Source organism: Eschrichtius robustus, chromosome 3 (assembly GCF_028021215.1).
Source record: "Eschrichtius robustus isolate mEscRob2 chromosome 3, mEscRob2.pri, whole genome shotgun sequence".
NCBI classification, from domain to species: Eukaryota; Metazoa; Chordata; class Mammalia; order Artiodactyla; family Eschrichtiidae; genus Eschrichtius; species Eschrichtius robustus.
Window position 1 is genome coordinate 96,515,296 of NC_090826.1, and position 27,146 is coordinate 96,542,441.

The following is a 27,146-nucleotide window of genomic DNA, read 5'->3' on the forward strand; positions in this document are numbered from 1 at the left end:
GAAATAAAATTGAAATTCCAGACTGCCACTCTCCATATAACAGTATCATTTGTGAATGAGCATGGTCCCTGGTACATAGTAGGTGCTTCTTAAATATATACTGTTAACCAGCATGTGCCAGCTAATGTTGGACATTGCTCCTTGGGGCCTTTCAGATGTTTGATATAAACCATAATACTCAAGGCATTAGCATTGTCTCTATTGATCGATTAGTTATGAAAGTAAAGGTGTATTTTCATCTTCTGTGGTTATTTTGATTTACATTCATCATTAGAGATCCCCTCAGGACATTAGCCTATTGTGATACAGGACTTTATAAATAGTGCATTTAATTAAAAACAAAATTAAACACATGATCACTTAGGGAACTTCAAAAGCAGTAAGTAAAAACATTTGCTTTTACTTTCCATCAATTTCATTGTTTTAAGTAAGATTTTTTAATATTCTTGAGCAAGTTAAATCAACAAATTCAAATAGGTGGCAGAGAGAGATGTTCTTGCTTGAACCATAACATAAGACACTTATGAAATTAAAGTTATCTTCCTTGCTATTTCTGTAAGCAAAATGCACCCATCACTGTATACAAATAATTTTCTTTTTGCTGTAGAATACCTCCTTTGATGTACATGCAAGTCATTTTTACTTCATCACCGTAAAACTATCAAACTTGGTCTAAGTTGAGATCTATTTACTTACTTTTGGGTTTCCTGGCACATAATAGGTGTTCTTTAAATATTACTGTATTTCCTTCCTTGCGGGGATGTAATTTAGCATAGTGATTAACAACATGGGCTCTGAAGTCAGACTGTTTCAAATTCTAATTTCCAATTACCAACTGTAACCTTGGAAAGTTGTTTACTCAATTTCTCTCTGCCTCAGTTTCCTCATCTTTAAAATGGAGAAAACAGAGGTACTTAATAGGATTGCTCTGAGGATTAAATATGATAATAATGTGAAGTAGAACACAGTCTGGCACAAAATATTAGTGTAATGAATATTAGCCATCATTGTTATTATTATATCAAAATGAATGTTACAGATTAAAGGTACTATAGAAATTCAGATTAGTTAAGGAAGAATGCAGTATTATAATTCTTTGGTTACCTTTGGTTTAAATTTCTTTTAGATGTGTTATTGAGAAGCTCTTGATATATCAAATTAGTGTTTAATCATAATATTCTACAGAAAAATAAAATTATGTTATGCAGGGCTTCCTAACCAGAGTGTAGTGCATAGGAAGGCATACAGTGTGCTGTTTGCAAATGTTTTATGGTTTTGAAATTTTAAATCATTTTTATGATTTTATGATTTTTAAATCATTTTATGATTAACTTTCCAAAATTTTACTGCAGTTGGAATGATATTTGAACGTTTTTGGTATGATTCCATCAGTAAACTCTGAATTTGGCAATTGAAAATATTTGATTTGGAAGGTTTATGCCAATTAGTATTTAATATCATCTGTAATATTTTGTATTTTATTTTTCATGTCATAATTTTATAATATAAAGAAAATATGTATTATTTTCACCAAGTCCCCCCAGCTTACCTCAGTAAGCTTTACAAGTATTACCATTTTCAGCATGCGACGTGATGTGACCAAAGTTGGGTATCACTGGGATACTGCATGAGAGTACTGCTTTTGGAGTCTCATAAAACTGAATTCAATTCCCACCTCCATTTACTAGCTGTGAGACCCAGAGCATGTAACTTAAACATATGAGTCTTAATTTTCACATATATAAAGTGGGGATGTGATGCTTATTTCAGAAGATCAAATGAGATAATGTATGTAAAATACTTAGCAGATAAATATTCACTAAATGGTGACTTCTATCATTACAGTGATGTTTGGAAAACTTATCATTTTAGCTACTTTTTTCAAGGGTGTTTCAGACAGATATTTGATTATTTTTCAAATATTAATGTACCCTTTTCAAAGATCTTCAAGGAATTTTAATATAACTGTTTGTGGTAAAAGGAATTAAATATTATCGTTTAGTTTTGTAAGTTATTGAATGATCTACTCCTGTGCTATCTCTATCTATCCATTTCTTGATAGTTCCCCTTAGCAGATCTTGAGAAAACATTGTTATACAAAATGAGGTTAATGCTTTGTTCTTTAGGATTTTGCTGGTAGTGGTATGGCAAAAATTAAGTTACATGCAGAGAATTGGAATCATCTAATTCACTTAAGCCCTATATTTTATATTTGATTATTTACATTTAAATATCTGCATGTTACTGGCCGAATATGCTTGTTATTGAAAATCAGACTGTCCTTTGATAAATAGGCTATTATATTGTCATAAGATGATATTCTTTATAATGTTTGCTATTTATTTGGCTTGAGATTCCTGGACAGTTATTAGATTTCTTGTGGGGATGCATCTCGTGCCTGGGCAAAAGAAACTGGCATAAAAAATAGAAATTCACAGTGCAAAAATAGGTTTGTTTCTTATAAGCACTTATTAGTCTTTGTGTCTTTTATTTGCATTCATCACTTCTGCAGTCTGAAAGTGTGGTATCCTTTTCAGGAATTATAGTATTGTAATCTTGCCTGAGTATGCTAATTATGTAGTAAGTACAGGGATGACCATAGAGTTGGGTGCTTAGTACTTAGTAGATTTGACAGGACATGTAACTTTTTAATCAGGGCTGCAACTGTGTTTCTTTAAAAATTTTAGCCTATTGAATGTATTTGCACTATTACAAAAAGTCTTTTAGTTTTGGAGCAGTGGTCTCTGATAAAAGTAGTTCGTTCTTAGAGAAGTTAGGTAGAACCTCAAGCACTGTGCTCTTTATCCCTCCCCCGTGGTGCTGAGCTGCTTCATCCTCTAGTTGCTTGGAAAGGAAAAGGGAGTGGCTGAGTCTCTACAGATATGTCCTCTTTTTTCTGAACCCTGTCTCTTCTTTCACAGTTTCTTCCACATCATGCCTTTTTTTTAAAAAAAAAAACAACAACCTGGGGTGTATGTACCCCTTAGGGCTTCAGAAGACCCATGAACTTTCTAAAATTTTTAGCAAAATTTGTGGTTACATGTGTTTTTCTGGAGAGAAGAGCCATATTTTTCATCAAGTTCTTCTTCCATGGTACTGCCTAACCTCCTTAAAGTCCCTCATCTTTGGACCAGGAAAATCAGTAGCTGGGCAAAAATGGAACATTCAGAATGAAAAAGAAAAAACCTAGACGTTGTGAAAAGTCTTTTATGTCTTTTCTCTAAAAGTTTTTTCCTTGGAATTTTTGAGAAAACTGTGTTCTGTGCTTGAGATGGCTCCCCTTTCTCCAGTTCCCCCAGTGACACTTGCCTCAAGTCAATATATCCAGTACAGAACTTGCCTCCCCTCCTCACTTCTCTCCCTGAAATCCACCTGTTGTGAACTTTTCTGTTCCGGCATTGTCATTCTCAAAATCATCTACACTGAAAACTGAACTCGTTTTTTTAACTCCTGGCTTGCTCTCATCCATATAACCAGTCAGTTGCCAAGTTTTATGACTCAGTTGTCACCAGATTTTTGTATTTCATGGGCCAGTAAAATTAATTTTTTTGTTGTTGACTGACTTAGGATTCTGACATTTTATTTTTCTTAGTAAATACATTTAAAATATATCCCAAGGTCCATCTATTATTATTTCTATTTTAGTTCCCTTTCCTCCATGAAACCTTTTTGATGTTCTGAATTGGATATGATCTGTTCCTCTTTTTGAAATCTCATAGTACTTTTTATGCTTACTGTTTACCATATATTATGGTTATTTGTATACTTAGTAGCTCCTAACTATATATGGTCCTTGAGGGCCAAGAGAACTAGGTATTTCTTATCTTTATATCTGCTGCAGCACCTAAGATAATGCTAAGGTGTTTTGCCTGAAAGGAATTGAAATTCATACTTCTTCCAGTCAAGGAAGGCTTTGTTGAAAGGACACAGTAGGCGCCTTCATAGGGATCAGACAAGGATAGATAAGAAATGCAATACAACCAGGTTGCATGCACATGGAATGTAATACATGTCCCCTCCCCCCATTTCTCCTAGAGTAGACTGGTCACTTGCTCTGCTTTGTTGGTAAGTCACCTCTTCAGAACAGCTTTCTCTGCTCACAGGACTTCTTTGCCCCTACTCCCCTTCCCCCAGTCTTCAACTTTGACTTACTCTCATACCTCTGGCTCTCACACTGCCTAACCTGGTAGTTCAGGCACTTCATGTCATCTGACTCAGGTTCCCAGGATTCGCATTCCAGGTTCCTGGGAAAGAATATCAGATTGGCCCATCCTTGTCAGGTGCCTACTGCAGTCTAGTCATCTCTGGTGGGAATATGGCAGGGCTGTGGGGTATCATGAGTTTCATAAGGCTGACCCTTTCAGGGACTAGGTGGGTCAAGTTCTCAATTAAAAAGGCGTGGCTAGAAAGTTAATGTTTAATAGATGACAGTGCCTACCACCTAGTAGACACTCACTGAATATAAGTTGAAAATAATGGAATGAGATGGAAATATTGAAGAACTAAACATATCATTGCTTTAGTTTTTCTTTAATTCACAAGAGCATGCCTGCTAATTCTCAATATTAAGTTGTCATTTTGTATGGTTGGGAGATGTAATTAAATTCAACTTGAGGTAGGTGCAGGATTTTAAACTCCCATTATCAATGCATCCAACTCAGAATAGTTAATGTCACCTGATTTTAATTACCTTTGATTTTAATTCAGGAATTAATTTTCTTAAATGCATATAATCAGTTCAGTGTCTATGCTTCATTGTCCCTGCTTTTTTCCGGTTAATTTTCCGCCCTATTATTTTTATGAGCACCAGAAAATTGTCCAGAGCTAAGGGAAGAGGTAAAATGGACCATTTTGCTCCTTGTTAATAACCTTGCTTAGAGGTTTTTGTTAGGGAGTAGGTAAAAACATTTGGCAAAGAGATTGCTCGTAGCTTTTAGTTATCCATGCTGTGTCTTCTCCTGTTTAGTTTTGTTTTATTGCGGGGTGGGGCTTGTCGGGGGAAATGGAGAGGAAGAGATGCTTTAAGTAGTCAAGAGCTAGAATATTAGCAGTAAAGACCAAAAAATTTAAACGTGGGTCTCATAAGAATTGTCTAGAGCAGTGGACACTAAATTTGTTCAGATTACTGAAATTTGTTTTAAAATTTGTTTTGTAGTCAACAGAATACAGTAGACTAGCACTAATAAAATCCATCTATTTGAACTAGTAACTCAGTTCAGAAATAGGAGATACCATGTAATGTAGGGCAAAGAGCAGAGACTGAAAACTGGGAGAGCAGTCCTAATTTCTGAGCTTCATTTTCCTTTTTCTGTACAATGAGGTCTGACCTCAGGGGTCCCTTGTCTGTGAAGTTAATGTTATCAACTAGATGGAATATTTTAGCAAGTTATAAAGAGGGCTATTCTTGTGTTATTATTTCTCTTGTTCTTGAGTTTGATTGAAAGTAGTTTAACTTAATAAACCTGTTTAGGAAGATAGTTAAAAACTGAAGTTAAAAACCTGAAAGACATAAATTCACGAAGTACCCATATGTAAATGTTCAAGAGAATATAAAGAAGTTCTTCTAGTATTTGATTTCTCCACCAATTTTAATTATCTTCATTTTGGTACAATTCTTTATCAGTGCTGAGCAAGTTAGAGTTATCTTTAGGCCTTTATCTATCCAGGCTATCCTTTTACCTCCTTGGCAATCACGTATATCGTTTCTGTAATTCAGGCTGCTTGAACTGAATAACATTGTGTTAGGATCACTGTTTAATTGTTCTAGTTTTGGTGCAATGCTGTATGTAAATGAAATATACTATTTTCGATGTTTTGCTATTAAGTGGTAACAGAAATGAACATATCTGTTAAGAACCAAGCAAACAAAAGATACCAAAAAGACCAAATTTGTTTGACTTGTACCTGAATAATGGCCTAGGTGATCTTAGAAACAATTTTCAGGAGGTTATAGTCTTTTTTTTTTTTTTTTTTCTTCCTTTTCCTTTTTGGCTGCGCCGCATGGCTTGCAGGATCTAAGTTCCCCGGATATAGTCTTTAGACATGAATTTCCTTTGATTTCTAAGTTAGACTTGGAAGATACTTAAAATTTAAGACTGTTAAGGATTAGCTGAGATGTTATTGTATCCATTGTTCCATTACTATTTTGCTGCTATAGTCACCAGTCTAATTCTCGAATGGGTAAATGTTTTAACATTCATACAAAAGTCTTAGTTTTTTGGATGATGTTATTATTTTACATCTCAAAAAGTTTTCGTTGCTTAACTTAAAAGTAGATAGTATTCTAAATTTTTTCTAGCTGCTCATGTAAATCTACAGCTGGCATGTCAGGCATCTCTCACCAGGGTTTTACACTATTTGTATATTTAAATTGTTCTTGTATCTCCTGCTTTTATTCATGTGGCCTGCTGTTAACACTTATTACACTGGTGATTTAGGGACCATTTAAATCAGACCTCTTTAAAATTAGCAAGGTAGCTGGATTCTTGTCATATTGTAATTAATCTTCCTGTAGTGGTTGATTGTGCAACCTATTTACACTGGGTCAAATACTCAAAATTTCGTTTATCCTTTCAAGTTGGATTTGAAAACTAAAATAGTATTCCATTGAATTCTAAGAACTAACAAAAATGTTACATTGTATTTGGATTTCTGTTTTAGCCATGTATTGATATCCCTAGTTTTTATGTTTTTATTTAATGGATAATGTTGTATATTATGATATGATCTTGGAACTTACCAGTATGATTTTAGAATCATTAAGTTTAAAATATTTTAAAATCAGTTGAGAAACAGCAAAACTCCTCTTTAGTCACTGCTCTTGAGCTAATGTGGAAATGAATTTTGCCCAGGACCTTGGAAGTTATATTTTACAAATTACTATAAATTATAGGAGGATTGTTTTAGAATGAGATACCTTTAATAGAACATTTCCCCCTCTATCTCCTGCAGTTAGAACATGGGAATCATTAACTTCAAAACAGGGCTCTGTTTGAAGTAATGATATAAATACTATAATGATTTATGTAGATAATGTAGTTCTGATGTATGGGATATGATAGCACAGTCTTAACTTTTCTAAGCAGGTTATTTCAATATTGAGTTATGTATTTCTGAAAATAAAAATTGAACTACTTCAGTTTAATGATGTAAATCTTTTCACCATTTTGCAACATTAATAAATCCTGACATATTTTGGTTCATTTCAGATTATTAAAAATAATTTCCTTCCTTTCTCTACTTCTAAGAAGAGAAGTGTATTTCTTATTCTTTTATTTTTGTTATTATGGTTGCAGTTAAAATCCACATTCATGTTCTCATTGGTATTTGTAGTTCTTTCAACTTTTTCTAGACTACTTAAAAGTTTTTTAGTAAGCTTTTTGTTTTGGAATAATTTTAGATATGTAGGAAAGCTGCAAAAATAATACATGGAGTTCCTGTATACTGTTCACCTGATTTCCCTTAGTGTTGATGTGTTACATAGCTGTGGTGTATTTGTCAGTATTAAGAGATTAATATTGGTGCATTAATGTTAACTAAATTTCACACTTTATTTGAATTTCAGCAGTTTTTCCATTAATGTTCTTTTTCTGCTCCGGGATCTAATCCAGGACACTGCATTGCATTTAGTCAAAGCCACTTTTTATTAAGCTTTTTGGTTTTCAGTGTTCAGAAGGAGGCTCATTAATTGACTTATTTATGATTAGGTATCTCTGGTTGTCTTATATGTACACAGGTACTTTCCTAGCCTGGAGGTATAAATGAGAAATAGACAAAACTTTTAAGCAGTTCAATTCGTGGAGCTATACAAGTAAACAATGGTAATGGAATGTGGTTACAGAAAGAGTAGCCAGTTTTGGAAGGAGGAAGAGGAGGAAGAGACATATCAGGGAAGTCCTCCCAGAGGAGGTGATATTTGAGATGGACCTCGAGCGATAAATAGGAACTCTTAAGGCAGAGACTGGAGAGAAGCACATCCAGACAGAGGGAATCGTATGTACAAAGACTCAGAAATATGAGTGAGCAAATAGATTTGCCCTGGAATAAAGGGTTGGCGCGGGAGGAGTGTAGGAGGTAAGGCTGGAAAGGTATGCAATGGATTTGGAAAGTATTGATTTGAATTTTTAGTAGCTGTATTTTTAAAAAGCCACATTTTATTATAGATAGATAAAGATAAATATAGATATAATTTGGGGAAGCCATCTAGAGACTTTGCGTTCTCCTCCCTCTTATTACCTGCCTTTTTTGCCATTCCACTACCATTTGCCATTCCAAATTCCATTTGGGTTTTGACTTACAACATTGGTGAGCATTTATATGGTAAAGGAAATTGAAATTGTAGGCATCCTTAGGGATGTGGAACTGAATTTGAATTGAAACTGAGTTGAAATTGTAGGCAACTGAATTTATAATATTTTGTTATTGGTGAATTTTTAAAGTTGGTATTAATTTACATTCAATTAAACAGGCATGTAGAAAAGTGCTGTATGCTGCTGTCAGTGTTTGAGACTTAGATAGGGATATGATTTTAATATTTTTAAATGTAAAAATTTGATGAATGGATTTAACATTGCAGTTAACTTTGTAGGACATCTCCACTACATATGAATTATTTGTGTGGGTTAAATGTATATTTTATATTTTTATCTCACAGAATTTTGAGGCAGAGCTAGTAAGAAATGTACCTATTCAAAAAGTTTTCAGTCAGGTCATATGTACATACCATGTAATTTAGCATTAGCACCATAGTGACATTTTGTTGCTCTGCTTTCAAAGAAGTAAAGGGAAAGTTACTCACCAGAAGCCAAAATTAGAACATTGCGGGAACCAGAGGATGATCCCCCTTCTTGCTCACAGGTGATTGATCCCTTAAGCATTCTTTCTATATTCCACAAAAGTGAGGAAGAAACCCCTCTTCTCCTTCTAAATTGGCCAGTTGCCCAAAGAGAACACATGATCCTTAGCAACACTCGAGTTACCTTGTTCATATTCTCAAGTGAAAAGATTTTGAGGAGAGCTGCTTGGCTGAGTGAGCTGCCTCTTTTTTTTTTCCCGTTTAATCAAACCAACATTTTCCTTAGGTGATTTATGAATGTTAAAATGGCTATTAGCTTTCTACTTTATGGTTTATAAGGCTTGTAAAATGATAGGATCATGTCCGTGAAAGATGTGAAACTGAATAAATGACACACTACTGTGTAAGCCGGACATATTTTGGTTGTTACGGAGTTAAAAAAATTTCTCCCCCTCCCTTATTGCATATTCACCCTCTGGAAATATTTAATGAAAAAGTAATTGATATTGGGGAGGAACACATAGGTGACTTCAGAGATAACTGGTAATGTTTAATTTTTTATATTGGGTGATAGGTACACAGATGTTTGTTTTGTCACACACGTGTCATAAATATCCCTTTTTGTATTCAGTATTTAATTGAAACAACTTAAAAAGTTTTAAAGGCTGAAAAAGGGGTAATTGATTCTAATTAACTTAAAGCCAGTTCCATTCAAGGTGGTTTTTGTTTTTGTTTTGTTTTGTTTGGTCACAAGGAATAGAAAACTCATTCAAACTAGCTCAAAGACTTGGAGAGGGGAATTATTGTTAGAATAGAGATAGGTTTTATGAGAATGAAGGAAGACCTGAAGAATCAGGCCACAGAAACTGAGGCAGCTCTGGCATTGGCCAGGCTATTTTCTCTGCCTTTCTTCTGTTTCTTTCTCACTGTCTTCATTATTCACTATTTCTGCCTCTTTTTACTTTCTTGTCTTTACTTGTTCTCCTTGGTCTCTTTCCTCACTCATTTTCTATCTCTTCTTTTGTATGGACTCTCTTCTCTCATGACATCTCTAAGTCTCTCTGTGCATTTGTCTATTCTGTTTTCTCTCCAGATCAACTTCCTCTGAATTCTTTCCTTTATAGTATTGATATGCATGAAGCTCTATAATGGTAACCTAGGTTTTCACACATTGTGACTTTGTAGTTTAGGATGACTTTTTCTGTATCTTCCAGTGCAGATTCCTCAGAAAATCTGGCTGGTCCTACTCATCTTTTGGAGCTAGATCACACAGGGTGTAAGCCCTCTGTCCGCCTGTACTGGGTGACTCCTGTGTCAGGTACTTACTCATTATCCAGCCATAGAGAGGGGCATGGCCCAGATCCTGTAGGCCACCTGCCCTGCAAATGAAATAGGAATTTCTCCAGAAGGGGTTATGGGCAGGCAGATACTCTAATATATCAATTAAGTTTTATCAAAAATTTCTTAATGCATTTTAAGCCTCTTTGGTGATTGGTATGTGATTGCTTCCTAGAAAAATCTTTTTCAGAGAAGAGACCCATTATCTTTGTCCCAGTCACAACTCACTGCTATCTTTTATTAAGATATTCATTCATTCACTGAACAAATATTTAATGAGCACTCACAGTGTTTCTTGCACTCCTTCAGGTATTAGGATACAGAGTGGGCAGGACAGATTCATAGCAGTTAATTTCACTGAAGCAGATGGTGGGCACAAGGGAGCTGGGACTGGGTTTTGAGAGTAAGGTTTAGAGGGGAATAGGGAGAACAGGAGGCTTGTGAGTGAGTCCAAATTTATTGTCAAGTATAGTTGTGAGGTGAGAGTTGAAGGCATAACCAGGAATGGGTGTGGGGCTGACTAAAGATAGCAGAGGAATGGAAATCTTCTGTTTCTGTTAACTGCCTATATCGAAAATTCTATCTATTGCAGCTGGCATTTGCGAAATGTAATTAGGCAACCACTGGATCTCATAGAAACTCAAGCCATTCATCCCACAGTTATTAATGTGTCTGCTCTGTCCTAGACTGTGCTCTAGATTGGGGGTAGAGGCACAAAAAGTAGACACTGTTTTGTGCTTTCGAGGAGTGTGCTTTTGAGCTTAGGACTAGTGGAATACTAAGTAGGCACCAACCCAAATAATTAAAATAATTTGACCAAGTATTAGTGTTGTGGTGTTTGACATTAGCCTGTAGGATCAGGTTGAATCTGGTCAGTCACCTTGAGGGAGAATTACATAGATGTGGAAGGGTTTTCAGGTTGTACCAAAAAGAGTTTTGTTACCATTTTAATCAAAATCAAGAAAACCCATTAGCAGTTTATGAGATTAGGAGCTGGAAAGAGAGTCAAAAAATTTTTTTTATTTTTGAGTAGCCAGAGCTGGCTAGAGATAAAATGAGGTAAGGTGACCGGGAAGGACAGTTTGGGACTTGATTTTGGAAATTAACCTATGGGACTGATGCTGAAAGGGAATAATCTGTGCCAGCCAACAGAGCGGGAGTATTAATTGTGTTCAGAGGGAATGGGGGAGGCTTCAGCAAAGATTGAAGTTTGAGTTGAATAGGGTTTTCAAAAATGTTTAAATGCAGAGGCTTGGATGCTTAGAGGGACAGTGGGCTGGGTGAAAAAATTATTCTGTTATTTTAGGTTAAGGAAACTTGCTAATTTCACAAGAAAAATATATCTAACTTCTCCCACGAGACCATAAATTCCTAAACTTATTTGTATTTGAAGTCTCATTGTCTAGCAATGCCAGGCAATGCAAGATATGTGTGTGTGTGTGTGTGTGTTTTAAAGGCTGAATAACAATTTTTGTTTGCTCTGTGACATTTTTCCCATCTGTAATTTTGCTAACCATTTCTTTTACTTAATTAGGAAGCTGGAAACTGGTTTTTGTGTTAAGTATGGTACCTTGAAAAGCATTTTGGATGCAATGTCATTTTTTACCTTAATCTGAGTTTTTATTATTTTAGCTACTTTTACCTCAATAGAAAGGAATCAGTGGGAACAAAAGGTAATCTTATTTTTGGAAATAGCAGGAACTGTGCTCCTGTGATCTTTAGTTTTAGATATTCACATTTTTTTTTTTAAGAATAGCAATCTAACTTGAATGTTCTGCTAGTTTAAGACTGTATATAGAATATCCTTGAGCATGAATATAGGACCTTGGCTGCCAGACAACTCTTACTTCCTTACTGTTGCTACACTCTTTAATTCTTTCTGCTCTTTGTCCCTTCTTGATCAGTAGTGCATAATTGAAGAACATGCTGATCACTGTACTATGGTAGTATTGTGGATTGTTGGGTTAATAGGAAGATGTGGATCCATGGTTTGATTTGAAGCCTCTGTGTGTCAGAATTAGAGATTTAGTCTGCCTTTAACATTATAATAATTATAATCATCGAATATTAGAATGCGGCCATAAAGCACATCTAAGCCAAAGTCCTTCACATTTTATGTGTAAGGAGACTGGCATTAAATTAGGTGACTTGCCCAGGGTCACAAGCTAGTCATGGCAGAGCTAGGACCAAAGTCTCCTCTTCCATAGAGTTTGTTCCTACATGGTATCCGTAAGTGCTTTTTTTCATTTGTAAATGAAAGGTGAAAATAAGTTAGAAAGAAAAATCAAAGTTACTGACAAAGCTTTCAATCTGCTGTGGGAGAGAGGCTGGTCTATGCTTATTGCAGTCATATGTTCCCATATATCTGATTATGCAGGCCTGTAGAGAGACCATGAGCATGTGTTTGTCTAGCACTGGCTAGAGGGTTATCCAAAAATAGTGGCATATTGGGGGCTGTGAGACTTCTAGAAAAGGGGGTGTGCTGTAGTTATAATCCTGGTCTTTCAGAAGTTTCATGACTTCTCTACAGAAACAAGTATTTAAAAGGAAAAGGAGGTGTTTCAGGTGCCACTGGAATAACTACTAGTACATGAGGTAGTGGTGCAGAGACCTGTGGGCAAACTTAAAGGAAAAGCTGCAGAGGTACAGATGGGTGAGAAATATGGGAGAAGAGGTAGCAGACAGGAGTATCTAGGGCTGAAAATAGATTTAAGGAAGAAAGTGTTTTTGTTCTTCAGGGTGGGGCAGAGAAAATGACTAATGCTTTGATGTAGTTTACTGTAGCTTTTAGGTTATAAGTTGCTGACTAAGTGTGTGAATCCAGGTTCTAGCCACGGTATTGTTATTGTGAGAGAGCAGCTAAGTAGTTATACCATTTCTACTGCGGTTTTGAACCAACATCAGTATCCAAGGAGTTTTTATTAAATTAAACACTTTGGGCCTTAACATTACTTGGTGGTACTTGGAACAGAGAAAACAGCATTCACAAATAATGGCTGGTTAACATTTACTGAATACCTAGTATGTGTTAGGTACTGTTCTAAGAATCTTCTATTGACCCCTGTTTTACAGATGAGGAAATTCATTATGCCTGATGGCACAGAAATATGAAAGAGCGTAATATACTCATGTACCTTCTTTGGGCTGGCTTTAAGTTTTCTTTTAGTCAAAATGAGAGAAAAAAGAGGAGGCATCAGGTGACACTGTGTTTTTGAGTGTCAGCCATCTTTCAGGGTAAATTTTAAAAATCAGTGTGTATGTGAGCTGAATGTGTTTACTCATATATAATAATTTATACTAGCAATTCACTGGCCTTAAAAAAATCTTGCAAAGAAATCATCACCATTTCTTATTTTTCACATTCATAATGTAGTATATGTTATGGAAAGAAATAGGTGGGCCTGTGATATGGTACCTGCTCTCAAGGAGCTCCTTAAAAATAAAATTTAGAGTATATTTAGGTAAATACAGTGATTCTACAGTAGAATATATACTGGTAAATTGTTTTTTGTCTAACAGTGTTGGTGATTCTGTGTGCTAACCTGTACACACATTTCTTTCTTGTTCTGTTTGACTGTTTATAACATGATTTTCTAAATTAATTCCATTCCTTTATTCTCTGCAGATTGCCTTGTTTCTTTTGTTGAGAACAAGACCATCTAACTTAGCTACTTGTCTTCCTTTTCTCTCAAAAATCTCTGTAGCTTTAGCTCTCATCCTTTTTTCCTATTTATATTGGATGTCCTTTAGATACATATCGTTTTAAGGATAAATCTTTTAAGTCGAACTGATCCCATTCCCTCCTGTCTCTGGAGCCTTTCAGACTTTTCTTCCCTATATGTCCTATCGCCTGCCCAGTTCCACCCCTTCTGCCTACAAAATCATCTTCAGTTCCTTCCTCTTCAAGCCATAGAGTCTGTCTTTGCAATTCCTTTATGTCTATCCCATTCTTTATATCCTTATTATTGAAGATTGAAGATGGGCAAATAAATCTCTCCTTAAACTTGTGTTGAATTTTGAAGGAAGATACGTAAAAAGATGTACATAAAATTAGGAAGTTTCAAACACCACATGTGTATTGGGGAAGGAAGGTGAGACAAGGGAAGCAGTTTGGGGAAAGCCTAAGAGTGAGAAGTTATTAGAGAGAGAACATACTACTGAAGCAGTGGAGCACAGAGGACTGAGGTAAAAATAAAGAGTTCAGACCTAATAAGAAAGGGTTATAGAAAATGTTGGAAGAATTTGGAGAATTATTAGATAAACTGATGTTTTTTTTTTTAAAATTTATTTATTTTTGGCTGCATTGGGTCTTCGTTGCGTGGGGGCTTTCTCTAGTTGTGGCGAGTGGGGGTTACTCTTCATTGGGATGCGTGGGCTTCTCATGGTGGTGGCTTCTCTTGTTGCGGAGCACGGGCTCTAGGCATGCGGGCTTCAGTAGTTGTGGCACATGGGCTCAGTAGTTGTGGCTCGTGGGCTCTAGAGCACAGCTCAGTAGTTGTGGCACATGGGCTCAGTTGCTCCGTGGCATGTGGGATCTTCCCGGACCAGGGCTCGAACCTGTGTCCCCTGCATTGACAGGCAGACTCCCAACCACTGCGCCACCAGGGAAGCCCTGATGTTTTTTAATAGTGCCATTTGGAGATGATGAGAGGGAAGAGGGGCTTTGAGCTAGAAGTTTGAGAAGATTGCAGCAGTAACATCCAGTAGGTATACGTCAGGCTCAGATGTGTGAGGAGTAGAAAGGATTAATTTGAGAAATGCACAAGAAGAAGATTTTGTTACAGCTTGATGTAAGGAGAGAAGAGTGAGTGGGTTCCAGATGACTCTTAGATTTCGTACCTGGAAGGAAGGTAAGATGGTGGCACTTTTCATGGTGATCTAGAAGCTGAATGGGTCAAAGGCTTGGTATAAAGCAATTCATTCTTTATTTGTATGAAATGCTATGGAACACCCACTGAAACAAATCCTGTGTTTAGTTCTGTGGTCAGTAAGAGGTGCTTTCTTTTAAGAGATAGAATTGGATGCCTAATAAAAACTTGGGTGAATATATGTTGTGTGATAATAAAGAGAAGGACAAACTGACATTTTATCAGGGAGCCTTGGAAAAACATGAGAGAGATAGAGCAACATTTTTTTTTTTTTTTAAATCAGCACCTTCCTAGGGTAGAACTTAATGAGATGGGTAGAAATTGATTCTGAGATTAATAAACTTATTATTTCACTCAAAATAATCCAACATCAATGGTAGAAATGCTGTTTTCAATATATTAAAGAATGGTGCACATTACTTCATTAATCTCTACTTTTTGTAGTTAATTTTGTAGTTACTGCTTACATGGGGTAATCTGGGAATTGTGTGTTATAGACTATTTTAAATGTAAGTGGTATGCTTTTGTATTCTCTTCCTCAAAATTGAATCATTAGGGTTTTTTTTTTAGATATGCATGGGAGAAATCACTTCTTTCTCACACTATCATTAGGAAGTTCTTTGTGTGCTACTTGAATATTAGCTGTTTTAGTGCTACCCAGATTATCAATTAAGTGATAAGAACAGAGGTAAAATCATATATAAATGTCCCTTTTGATTCTCTAAAAATGTAGATGTTTGAAATTATAAAATTATTTGAACTTTATTTTAACTAACATTTTTGGTTGATAGAGTTGAGAAATATTAATAAAGGATCATGCTTATTGAACAATAATCATTCATCTGTTCATCAATATTTATCTACGTAGCCAATTTATGTCAGGCACAGTTCTAGGCCCTGGGAATACGAAGATAAATAAAGTTCATGGAGCTTATATTTTGTGGAGAAGACAGGAGATGAAATCTGTAATGTGAAGAAGTGATATGTGCTTTTAAAAATATAACAGAGTAAGGGGAGAGAATGTGATTGGGTGGGGGCTGTTTAGATAGATTAGTCAGGGAAGGCTGTTCTGAGGGAAGCAGAAACCTGGGTGAAGAAGATCTTGTAAAAACTTATTCCAGGCGGAGAGAATGGTAAATGTGAAGATCATGAGACAGGATCTAGCTCATTGAGAACCAGTTTGGTATGTTGGAGGAAAAACAAGACAGCTGGTCTGACAAGTGCAAGACAACAAAGTGGAGAATAATAGGAGTTGAGGGTAAAGGGGTAGACAGGGGCCAGAGCATATTGGGCCTTATTGCCCATGAATTTTATTTTGAGTGTAATTGGACACCATAGGAGAGTTTCGGGACAGAGTTGTGACATGATCTGATTTACATTTTACAAAATTCATTCCAGCTACTGAGTGGAAAACTGACCATAGGAAAGGTGAGGTCTAAAGCATTGGATCATTTAGGAAGCTTTTGCAGTGATCTAGGCCTATGGTTTCCAGTATGCTCATGATCATTGTGGTACAAGAAGAAACTGTTAGAGCTATATTTATTTTTATTTTTAAAAATTAAGCTCTACTAATTCAGTATACATATAGGTCCTGGCACCCACATTCCATCTGTATGTTAGCTACATGTCACTTACCAGTTTTGGCCTGAGCAACTGGGTGAATGTTGAAGTCATTTACTGAGATGAGATACATGGTGGAGCAGGGTTTGTTTGAGGGTAAGGGTGGGGAAGCAGTAACTCAGTTTGGGCATTTTAAGTTTGAGATGTCTACTAGAAATATAAGATTTATCAGGTAAGTAATTTAGATATATGTGTCTGGAGCCAAGGTTAGAAGCCAGGGTATAGATTAGAGATCTAAATTTGGGAATCATTAGCACAGAGGCGCAGTGTACAAGAACTTTGGAGCCAACCTGTGTGAATTCAAATTTCAGCTTTGCCACTTACTGACTATGTAGTGGTGGACAAGTGAATTTGTCATCTGTCTATAAAATGGGGATAGTAATAATATCTACCTCACTGGGTTATTGTGAGGATTAAATGAGTTAACACAAGTAAAGTGTTTAGAATAGTGTCTGGCATGAAGTACTCACTAGCTGTTAACTCTTATCAGTTTATGAGTGGTGTTTAAAACCATAAGGTTAGATGAGATGACCTAGAGAATGAATTTAGATAGAGAAAAGGTCCAATGAAGGAGCTCTGAAGCAATAACAACCTTTAGAATTCAGAGACAGGAGGGAGGACACTGAGAAGGAGTGGGGTAGGAGTCAAACCAGTAGGATGTTGGGTCTAGAAGCTTGCCTAGTGAAGAAAATATTTCAAGAGAAGTCATCAACTTGGACCAATTCTGCTTGAGAGTTTGAGTAAGATGAGGACTGAGAATTGACCATTGGATTTGTTAAGATGGAAGTTGTTGGAGACTTTGAGAAATGGGTAGAGTAGTGTGTACAAACACCTGATTGGAGTGGGTTAAGGAGAGAATTGGGGGAAAGAATTGAAGAACATGTATATAGACAACTCAGAGGGGTTTTGCTATGAAGAGGAAGAGAGAAAATGGAGTGGTAGCTAGAGGAGGATTTGTGGAGTCAAGGAAAGGTAGGAAGTGGGGTGTGTTTGTGTTGATTTTAAGATGGATAGTATAGCAAGTTTGTATAGCAAAGAGAGTGACCCAGTGGGTAGAGAAAACTTGATGATATTTGAGTGACATGGGACAATTGTAGCAGCCAAGACCTTGAATAGGTAAAATGAGGTGGGTAAGTGCACAGCCTCCAATTGTGAACTCTCTCCAGGGTTAGTCTTAGACGCTGGCAGAGATAGTTCATCCAGTGATAAAGGTAGAGATTAATGGAGGTGCAGATAGATTGGTGGGTTTGGTTATGGGAAAATGATATAATTTTTTCAGAGTGCTTTACTTTTTCCAGTAAGAGGGTAGCAGGATCATTAGCTGAGAGTCAGAGTGGGTAGGGGTTTGTAAGGTTTGAGAGAGAGGAGGTGGTGTCAGATAGGCATCTTGGACGGTGGGAGAATGAGTTGACTAAGGAAGTGCAGGTGGAATGTCAAGGAGTTCAGGGGACCCATCTGACATTTGTGGTTGTTAAAGTGATTCCAGCTGGCTGAGGAGGGAAATGTGGTCTTGAGGGGGTATACAGTGGAAAAGTGGTAGGGACAATGCTTCCTCTGTTTTGAACTCTTTAGTCTCATGGCTGAGAGGATTGCTGCTTCTTAGGTCCATGGATATCGACAGAGGAATTAATAAAAGTGAATAAGCCAAAAAAAATCATTTCATTTTTGCCTGTGTTCAGTGCCTATGTCATTCATGACGTTTCATGTAGAGCAGCGGTCCCCAACCTTTTTGGCACCAGAGACCCGTTTCATGGAAGACAGTTTTTCCATGGGAGGCAGAGGGGAGGCAGGGGGATGGTTCAGGTGGTAATGCAAGCAATGGGGAGCGGCAGATGAAGCTTCGCTTGCTCGCCACTCACCTCCTGCCGTGGGGCCTGGTTTCTTAACAGGCTGAGGACTGCTGTCAGTCCGCCGCCCAGGGCTTGGGGACCCTGGATGTAGAGGATGAGTTCCTAGAGGTGTTTATGTTGCCATATCTCCTTTAGAGTGCCTATGTTACACAGGTGATAATCAAGATGGCCCTGGAACACTTTCAGTGAATTATATTTGGTTGCTGTGTTATATAAAGAAAGTAAAATCTCTACTGGAGAAGCTTTGTAGTTTTTCCTGATAGATAGAAAACCTCACCAAAGTTTTCCCTAGGACCTGTGGTTTCTGTTAATCTAGAATTATCACTTATGTTGATTTCATACTTTTGAGCTGGATTACGGATGAATTCAAAGTCTGGTTTTCTTTTGTTTCAGGTGCTGGAGAATCTGGTAAAAGCACCATTGTGAAACAGATGAAGTAAGTTGGAACATGGTCTTTTGTAAAACTACATTTACTCATAATGCATAAAAGTCCATAGTGTCTTTTCATTTTAGGTCCATGGTAATGATTTGTGGTTTTCTTCTTTTTAAAGAATCATTCATGAGGATGGCTATTCAGAGGAAGAATGTAAACAATATAAAGTAGTTGTCTACAGCAATACTATACAGTCCATCATTGCAATCATAAGAGCCATGGGACGGCTAAAGATTGACTTTGGGGAAGCTGCCAGAGCAGTAAGTGTTTCTCAGTTCCTCTTTACTTGCTCTTTTTCAGTAGATGCAGTTAAGCACGATTTGCTTCATGTTTTAGGGAAATAAATTTAAGCAACAAGCTAAGATGTAGCAAAGTACTGTCTGCTCATTTGAGACACGTTAGCAATCTACTTTAAGAGGTATTAGATTACTACCACAAAGGTAAGTCTAGGAAATGGGATTCTGTGGATATACTGTAGGTTTTTGTGGTAACTGTTTTATTCACTTGCTTCTTTTACAGCACTGTTGACTTTTATAGTAGTAAATGATAGTAAATTGAAATAATCTAAGAGAGGTTGTCATGATATAGAGTTCTGCTTTCTGAGGTGTAGAGATTAAAGGCAAATATCAGTGTCACAGAATAAACTTGATAAGGACATGAACACTAAGTCTCAATTTTAGAGGCAAATTTCCAGTATTCAAGAATAACTATATCCCTATACTACGTTGTACTATAGGCTATAGAATTGGATTATACCACGTCCTAGTATAATTCTTGCACATGTCAGATATTCAAAAGTTGTGTTGATTGATTATAATACTTAGTGGGCCCTGAAGGTCTAGTTTATAAATTAGGATGTTTGATGCAGTGGGGAGAGAGCCAAAATGAAAGTGGGGGATTTTTTATATCATCATCAGCTAAATTCCAGGAGAAGGCTGGGAATGTATAGAACGCTTTCCTAGAACTAAGGGAGTCATCAGCTGTGTTCAGCGTCATACTTAGGTGCTATGGGCAATAAAAGGAAGTGACTTGGGGAGACTGCCTGGAAAGGCAAAGCCTATATGTCTGTGAAGTAGCTTAGGAACTCTTCTAAGCAACTCTCAATTTCTCAGATGTAAATTAATATTCAGGAAATAAGTGAGGAAATTCTTGGAGGGAAAAATAATAGAAGGATGGTTCTAATTGGGTAGTATTAGATTAGGAAGACTAGAGGTGCCATAAAGGAAGGGCAGCTAGAGTAAGGGTTGTAAAATGATTGGCGAGAAGAGGAGCAAAAGAAGAAATGAAGAGGAATGTGTGGGGCATGACTTCTACGTTTTTGTAAAAGGGTTCCATATCACAAAAAATCAGAGACTATTTTTCTAAGCCTCTGAGCAGGAAAAATGTGATAGCTAAGGCAAGAATAAACAAACTCTTATTTTAGTCTTATTCCTTCTATCCCCTCTTGCCGCTGGCTTTCTTCTTCCTTTTTCCTCCCTCTTTCTACCAGCTCTTTCTTGTGTTCTTACTTTTTTCCTCCCTTTTCTCATTCCTTCCTATCTCCCAACTCTGTTTCTCTGTTGTATTTGCTGTATCCAATAATTGGTTAGTAATACTGTATTTATTCTCTTCCCTCTCTTTGTTGGCTTTTTCTCCATCTCAGTTATTTACTTATTTTCTTAGTTTCCTCCTTTTTTACTTCTCACCCTCTGTCTGACCTCCTTTCTGTCTCTTGGCCATCCCTCCTCCTTTCCTTTCTTTCCACTATCAAATTAGTTGTTATTAATCGTTGGGTCCTATCATTCCTTTGTCACCAGATGTAGTTGTCATATTCTGTCTTAGTCTGTTCAGGCTGCTGTAATAAAGTACCACAGATTTGGTAGCTTATAAACAACAGAAATTTATTCCTCACACTTCTGAAGGCTGGAAGCTGAGGTCTGGGTGCCAGCATGGTTTGGTTAGGGCCCTCTTCCAGGTTGCAGACTTATCGCTGGGTCCTCACTTGGCAGGAGGGGAAGGGATCTCTCTGGGATCTCTTTTATAAGGGCACTAATCCCACTCATGAGAGCACCACCCTAATGACCTAAGTATCTCCCAGAGGCCCTATTTCCTAAAACCGTCACTTGGACATTAGGATTTCAACATAAGAATTTGGGGGGGACACAAACATTCACACCATAGTATCCCTCCTCCTTTCATTTCTCTTTTATCAAATCAGTATCATTAATCTCTGGGTCCTAACACTCCCATGTCACCAGATGCAGTTGACATTATTAATTCCTCTCAGGCCTCCTGAATCACCTAGCCCTCCAGCATTCACTCATCCTAATCTACAACTCTTTTTTTGAAGTTTCTCTTTTCCTCTTTCATGTGTAAGGATTTATATTTATAGCTCCTCTCTTATCCTTCTCTAGTCTTTTACAGTTGTCTGGAGAGTGAATAGAAAAGCATAAAGCTGGGTGTGGGATAGGTTGCTTTTTCATATCTGCTTAAGGGTGGAGGTATGAAGTTCACTGTAAAGAGGGGCCTCTTTATCGACCTATAAAAGAGGGTTTATTATGGGCAAGCAGGAGTAGGTCTGTAGAAGGGGTTAAGTGGTAAGGGAAAAATGTTTTGTCCTAAAACTTTACAAAGTCAGGACAGCAAAAATACGTAGCAGTAGCTCTCTTTCTATTTTAAAGTTTCTAAAATTAGAATCATGGTATTTAAAAAAAAAAAAGCAATACTTATTGAGGTTTTGAATACCTGCATGAGTATAGGTCAAATTTCAGAACCAAGGGACTATAAAGTCATTAAATGTTAAATAACGTACTATTCCATAGGCGTAGAAGGACATGCCCACTGTTGGGTACGTTGCCAGTTTGTGTAATTTTTCAGCTTTTCTCATTCGTTCCTTTATCGAAAATTTTCTCTCTAAAAAGAGACGAGGGTACTATAGATATTAGATGAAGTTTCTTAGCGATGATTGGGTCTAAAGTATTACTAGGAAGAACACTGGAAAGGATCTCAAAGGAAGAGAATATTACTCAGCAAAATCCATTAAGGCTGAAGATCCTGGGTTCGGCAAAATTAATTGGAGTGCACTATGGTTAGTTTTTGTTTGTTTTGCTTAGGTGGATGCATGAGTTTTGGGAATACACAAGTCTTAGGAATTTTTGTTTGCAATTTCACCTGTGGTCTGAAATGCTTTTTGCTTGCTAGTTTATTGTCCTAATGACTATTTATAATACAATTGATTGCTCCCCTTCCCCCTTTACTTCTTCTTTACCCAGTATATGTTTTTCTTTAGTAGTTGCATTTTTATGGTTATTTGGAAATATCCTGAGGCAGATAAATATTAGATTTGAGGTGGGAAAATCATCCCATGAGAACTATGTTTATTTTTATAAAGTATCTGACAAGCAGTGCTGGGTAGAATAAGGCAAAGCAATCACAATTCTCAGCCCTTTCTGTCCTCTTTACCTCTCACATATCTTAGTTTTAAAAACTGTAACCACTTATAAAGCTATGTCTGTGACTCATGACGTTTTGATCAGATCTCTGTGTTACTTTCTTTTTCTCCTTCTGCCTTTCTTTCTCTCTCCTTTAGAGGATTATTATACCTTTGGGGAACGTAGAGACTGAATTATTCCCTTAGGGGTTTATTTCCCCTGCTAGATTTCCAGACTTCTTAAATGCTTCAGTCTCTTCTTCTTCCTGTTCCTCTGTCTGAGATTAAGAAGGAAAAAGAGAACAGTTTCCTTAAATTTGATTAATGTTTTACTCCCTTTGATGTGTTTAGACTTTACCTCTTATGTGCTAGTCTTTTCATTTCTATTTTTATCGTAGGCTTCCTTTAACAGAATGGGGATGTGTTACATGTGCCCGTCTCACAGACAGATCAGTTTTTTTCTGTCAAAAAAAAAAATCATGGGCTTCCCTGGTGGTGCAGTGGTTGAGAATCCACCTGCCAATACAGGAGACACGGGTTCGAGCCCTGGTCCGGGAATATCCCACATGCCGCGGAGCAGCTGGGCCCGTGCCCCACAACTACTGAGCCTGTGCTCTAGAGCCCGCAAGCCACAACTACTGAAGCCCATGCGCCTAGAGCCCGTGCTCCACAATAAGAGAAGCCACCACAATAAGAAGCCTGCGCATCGCAGCGAAGAGTAGCCCCTGCTCGCCACAGCTAGAGAAAAGCCCGTGCGCAGCAACGAAGACCCAATGCAGCCAAAAATAAATAAATAAATTTATTTTTTAAAAAAAATCTTGAGTAACCAGGATGGGGATTTGTAGGACAGTTAGAAGAGATCTTTTCAGGGGATGGTGGTGTGTGAAGAAGTGGTAGTGGGAGTGAAATCATTCCTCAACTCTGCTCTGCACTTCTAACTGTAGTGGAGAGAAAAGGGGGACAGACTTCATTGTAAATTCTCTCAGACTGCACTGCCAGGAAAGGCCTCTTTCATACCTCTTTTAAGTAATATAGCATATAATGTATATCTGTGTGTGTGTGTTAAAGAGACTCTTGTCAATTCTTTAAGAAATGGAGAATCATCTGTCTCTCTCCTTTAACTGCTTTCTTCAGGACGATGCCCGGCAATTATTTGTTTTAGCTGGCAGTGCGGAAGAAGGAGTCATGACTCCAGAATTAGCAGGAGTGATTAAACGGTTATGGCGAGACGGTGGGGTGCAGGCTTGCTTCAGCAGATCCAGGGAATATCAGCTCAATGATTCTGCTTCATAGTAAGTAATTTTTCTCTGTGAAATGAAAACAGAAAGTAACTTGGTGACCCTAGTGAAAGTTCAGTGCCCATTCTTAAGGAAATATTTAAGAAACAGACACTCTTAGAATTCTGTAGGATCCCTTTATAAAAATTGTTACAGTTTAGGGTTATAGAGCCCTTGGTCATTTTATATGATTTGGAGAAAAATATTTCCTCTTGGAGTGTAAATGGGAGACTTGCATCATGAAAGTAGCTCCATGGTCATTTATAGTAAACAAGTGAAAGAGAGAAATCTATTGCAGCTGAGTCCTGGATCTCTTCCAACTCAGTAGGTTCCCTCTGCATAAGGGCTTTCATTGATTGCCAGCTAGCAAGGGAAATTAAAATTGTGATATCCATTTTATGCATACAACTCTCTGTGGCTGGGCTGCACTATGGATTTCTCTGGTACTAGTCACCACTTATAAATCTTTTGCCAGATCACAATAGTAGACTTTGTATAGAAAGAGAATGTTGAGTCTTGGGACGAAGTTGAAGCATCTGTTTGTTAAGGAAATTCTCTAGTGTTACATGGTTTTAGAGAATTTGTATTGATAATTAATACTTCTGTTAAGCTATTACATGTTGTCTTATATTGATTCTTTTACAATGTGTTTATTTATAAGACCTATATTCAGAATGTGTGGGTTTTTTTCTTAACATGCTTTTGGGGGGCTTGGTAAGTTCTTGTTACTTGTATCCATCTCCGTACTAAATGAAGGCAGTTCTAAGCGTTAAGGTATTTTCTCCAATATTATATTTTCCTGCTTTTCCTATTATTCTAGCTCAAATTATTATAAAAGGAAATTAAATGATATTTGAAAAACTTAGCTTACTTTTTCAATGAAAACTTGACTTTAGAAACATTTCAGGATTCTTGCCCATCTCAATAATATTTTTCAGTTACAGATATTGGTAGTTTAAATAATTCTCCCAGTAGTCATCAAGCTAGATTGTAATTTTTTTTAACATACATTCAATAAGCTCTGAATCCTCTAACTACACCTGAACACACATGATTTATAGAGGTTTTTTTTTCATAATTGTTGATCTGAGGTTGACTGATTCCTTAACATTAATGATGGTACTTAGTTTTATAGAAGATCATTAAAAATTCACTTATTATGGTATCACCGATTCTTAAAAAAAAAAATCTTTGGGAACCCTGAAATTGTGAAGAATTTAGTTTAGCTTTAAAGCAGTTTTTAAATTATTCCACTGAACAAATGAAGTTTCTTTGGAGGTATTTGTTTTTGGCTTAGATTAAAAAAAAAAACAACCTGTAACTTTTCTGTTTCATGAATGAAAACAGGAAATACTCATTCTTCTTGAGCTAAGTAGTTCTTTTTAATTTTAGTAATTCAAACAGCATTTTCTAATGTCCTAGCAAATGTTTAAACATACACATGACCCATTAAATGTCTGAGAGCTTTTTTTTTTTTTTTTTAAATTTTACAGCTACTTTTATTTTTATTTATTTATTTATTTTTGGCTGTGCTGGGTCTTCGGTTCGTGCGAGGGCTTTCTCTAGTTGCGGCAAGCGGGGGCCACTCTTCATCGCGGTGCGGGGACCGCTCTTCATCGCGGTGCGCGGGCCTTTCACTATCGCGGCCCCTCCCGTTGCGGGGCACAGGCTCCAGTCGCGCAGGCTCAGTAGTTGCGGCTCACGGGCCCAGTTGGTCCGCGGCATGTGGGATCCTCCCAGACCAGGGCTCGAACCCGTGTCCCCCGCGTTAGCAGGCGGACCCTCAACCACTGCGCCACCAGGGAAGCCCCTGTCTGAGAGCTTTTGTTTTGGTTAGGTTTTTGTACTGCGCAGTGCATAGTTGATCTAGTATTAAATTTTAGGAATCTTTATTAAGAATAGCATTTCCATGTTTGTTTGTTTTTAATTGGCTTTCACAGTTTAATTTTGGTAGAATTAAAACCACTTTTGTGTGGTGTATATAAAACCTACTTTAATTGTCCTATGCTAGGTTCATTTTTTTCTCATTATTTTCTGTGATACTGAAGATCTGATTTGTTCTGCTACTTTAGTGACAGGTTCAGAATCTGCTTTTGGCAAGGAACTAGTTTAGTCTGTTGACTTGCTGTGCACATGGTTGACTTCACTAAGTAAAAATAAATGTGTATTTTACTTACTTAGTTACCTAAATGATTTGGATAGAATATCCCAAACCAACTACATTCCAACTCAGCAAGATGTTTTGCGGACAAGAGTGAAGACCACAGGCATTGTGGAAACACATTTCACTTTCAAAGACCTGTACTTCAAGTAAGTCATTAGCCTTTTTCTAGATATGCCAAACACAAATATCTTTCCTTTATTTAGTATCTCTTAATCAGGGTAAAATTTCTGTAGGCAATATTCTTTGATTTAGAAACTTATAATTATATTCATCAGCCAGTATTTGACTGTTTAAACTGAATGGGGGCCCAAACATTTCTTCTTTCTCCAAATAGCATCAAGTATATTTTCCATTTGGAGGAACTTAAATTCAAAATTAAATTGTAACTTACATATCAATAAAAGTAGTAATATGGTTACCAATTTATTTTATTTTATTTTATTTTTTAATTGTATTCTTTTCAGCTGCTTTTTTATTGGAATCGCCAAAACATGTATTGAATGTTTGTTGTTTAGAAGGGTAACAACAATACTAAAAGGATAGAAAGCTAGTGTTTTGGTTTAGTTTATGTGGCTTTGTTCTGGCATTTTGATATTAAAATAGAAATGCTTTTCTCACCAGTGTCAATCCTTTCTTACTGGATTGCACTTCTCTCTCAGTTTACTGGAATGAAGCTCATATTGTCATGGCCTTTGACCGATTTGTGCACAGTATCATGCACAACTTAGTTCTTAATACAGTACAGAATGGAATATTGATCTAGGGATAGAGGTATTTTGTGGAAGTATGATATAATATAAATAATTATTGTTTTAGAGAGAGAAGATTCTAGTATTCTAATACAGAGGATTTTCTCATCAGCACTAGTAATTCTAGAATACGCTTCAGCTTGTCTCTGTGTTAATGGTCTTTTGTAAATAATAGAACTGTCTTTTTGGTTCTTGTTTTCTGCTTTTATGACCTTTGAGATTAGGAGTAAACTTTCCCCCTTCAGTATATGATGTCCTTTTTAGCTACTTCATTATGCTTGTATGTAGAATGTGATATTCAGCATTGTTGCATGCAAATGTAACTTCTAGTTCAGATTCTCTCAATTTTCTTTTCTCTGAAAAAAATTGCTTCATAGGTTTCGCAAAACCCACACAGAGTTTAGGTATTACTACATACTAGTTGAGGTCTTGAAATCTTAATACACTGAAACAGATTTGAAACCTGGTGCAGGAAAATAGCAGTTCAGCTGAATATTTTTAGAATAGAAGAGCTGCTTATCGTAGTACTGATGAATTTATTTAACAAGAATAGCAGAGTCTCCATGCATTATCACCCATGAAACCGTAGGAGTGAGATATCTCTTGGTGTGCTATAAGATTAGTAATCCATTCATAATTATATG

At 36.8% G+C, this 27,146-nt stretch overlaps 1 protein-coding gene across 1 annotated transcript in view; it reads left to right on the top strand.

The window, feature by feature from the left end:
* The window catches only part of GNAI3 (G protein subunit alpha i3), a 38,501-nt gene that overhangs the window by 1,733 nt on the left and 9,622 nt on the right, over positions 1 to 27,146 (top strand). The window contains exons 2-5 of the mRNA XM_068540442.1: positions 18,864 to 18,906; positions 19,022 to 19,163; positions 23,447 to 23,604; positions 25,771 to 25,899. Of these exons, the coding sequence (XP_068396543.1) occupies positions 18,864 to 18,906; positions 19,022 to 19,163; positions 23,447 to 23,604; positions 25,771 to 25,899 (472 nt within the window). The remainder of the gene's footprint in view (positions 1 to 18,863; positions 18,907 to 19,021; positions 19,164 to 23,446; positions 23,605 to 25,770; positions 25,900 to 27,146) is intronic.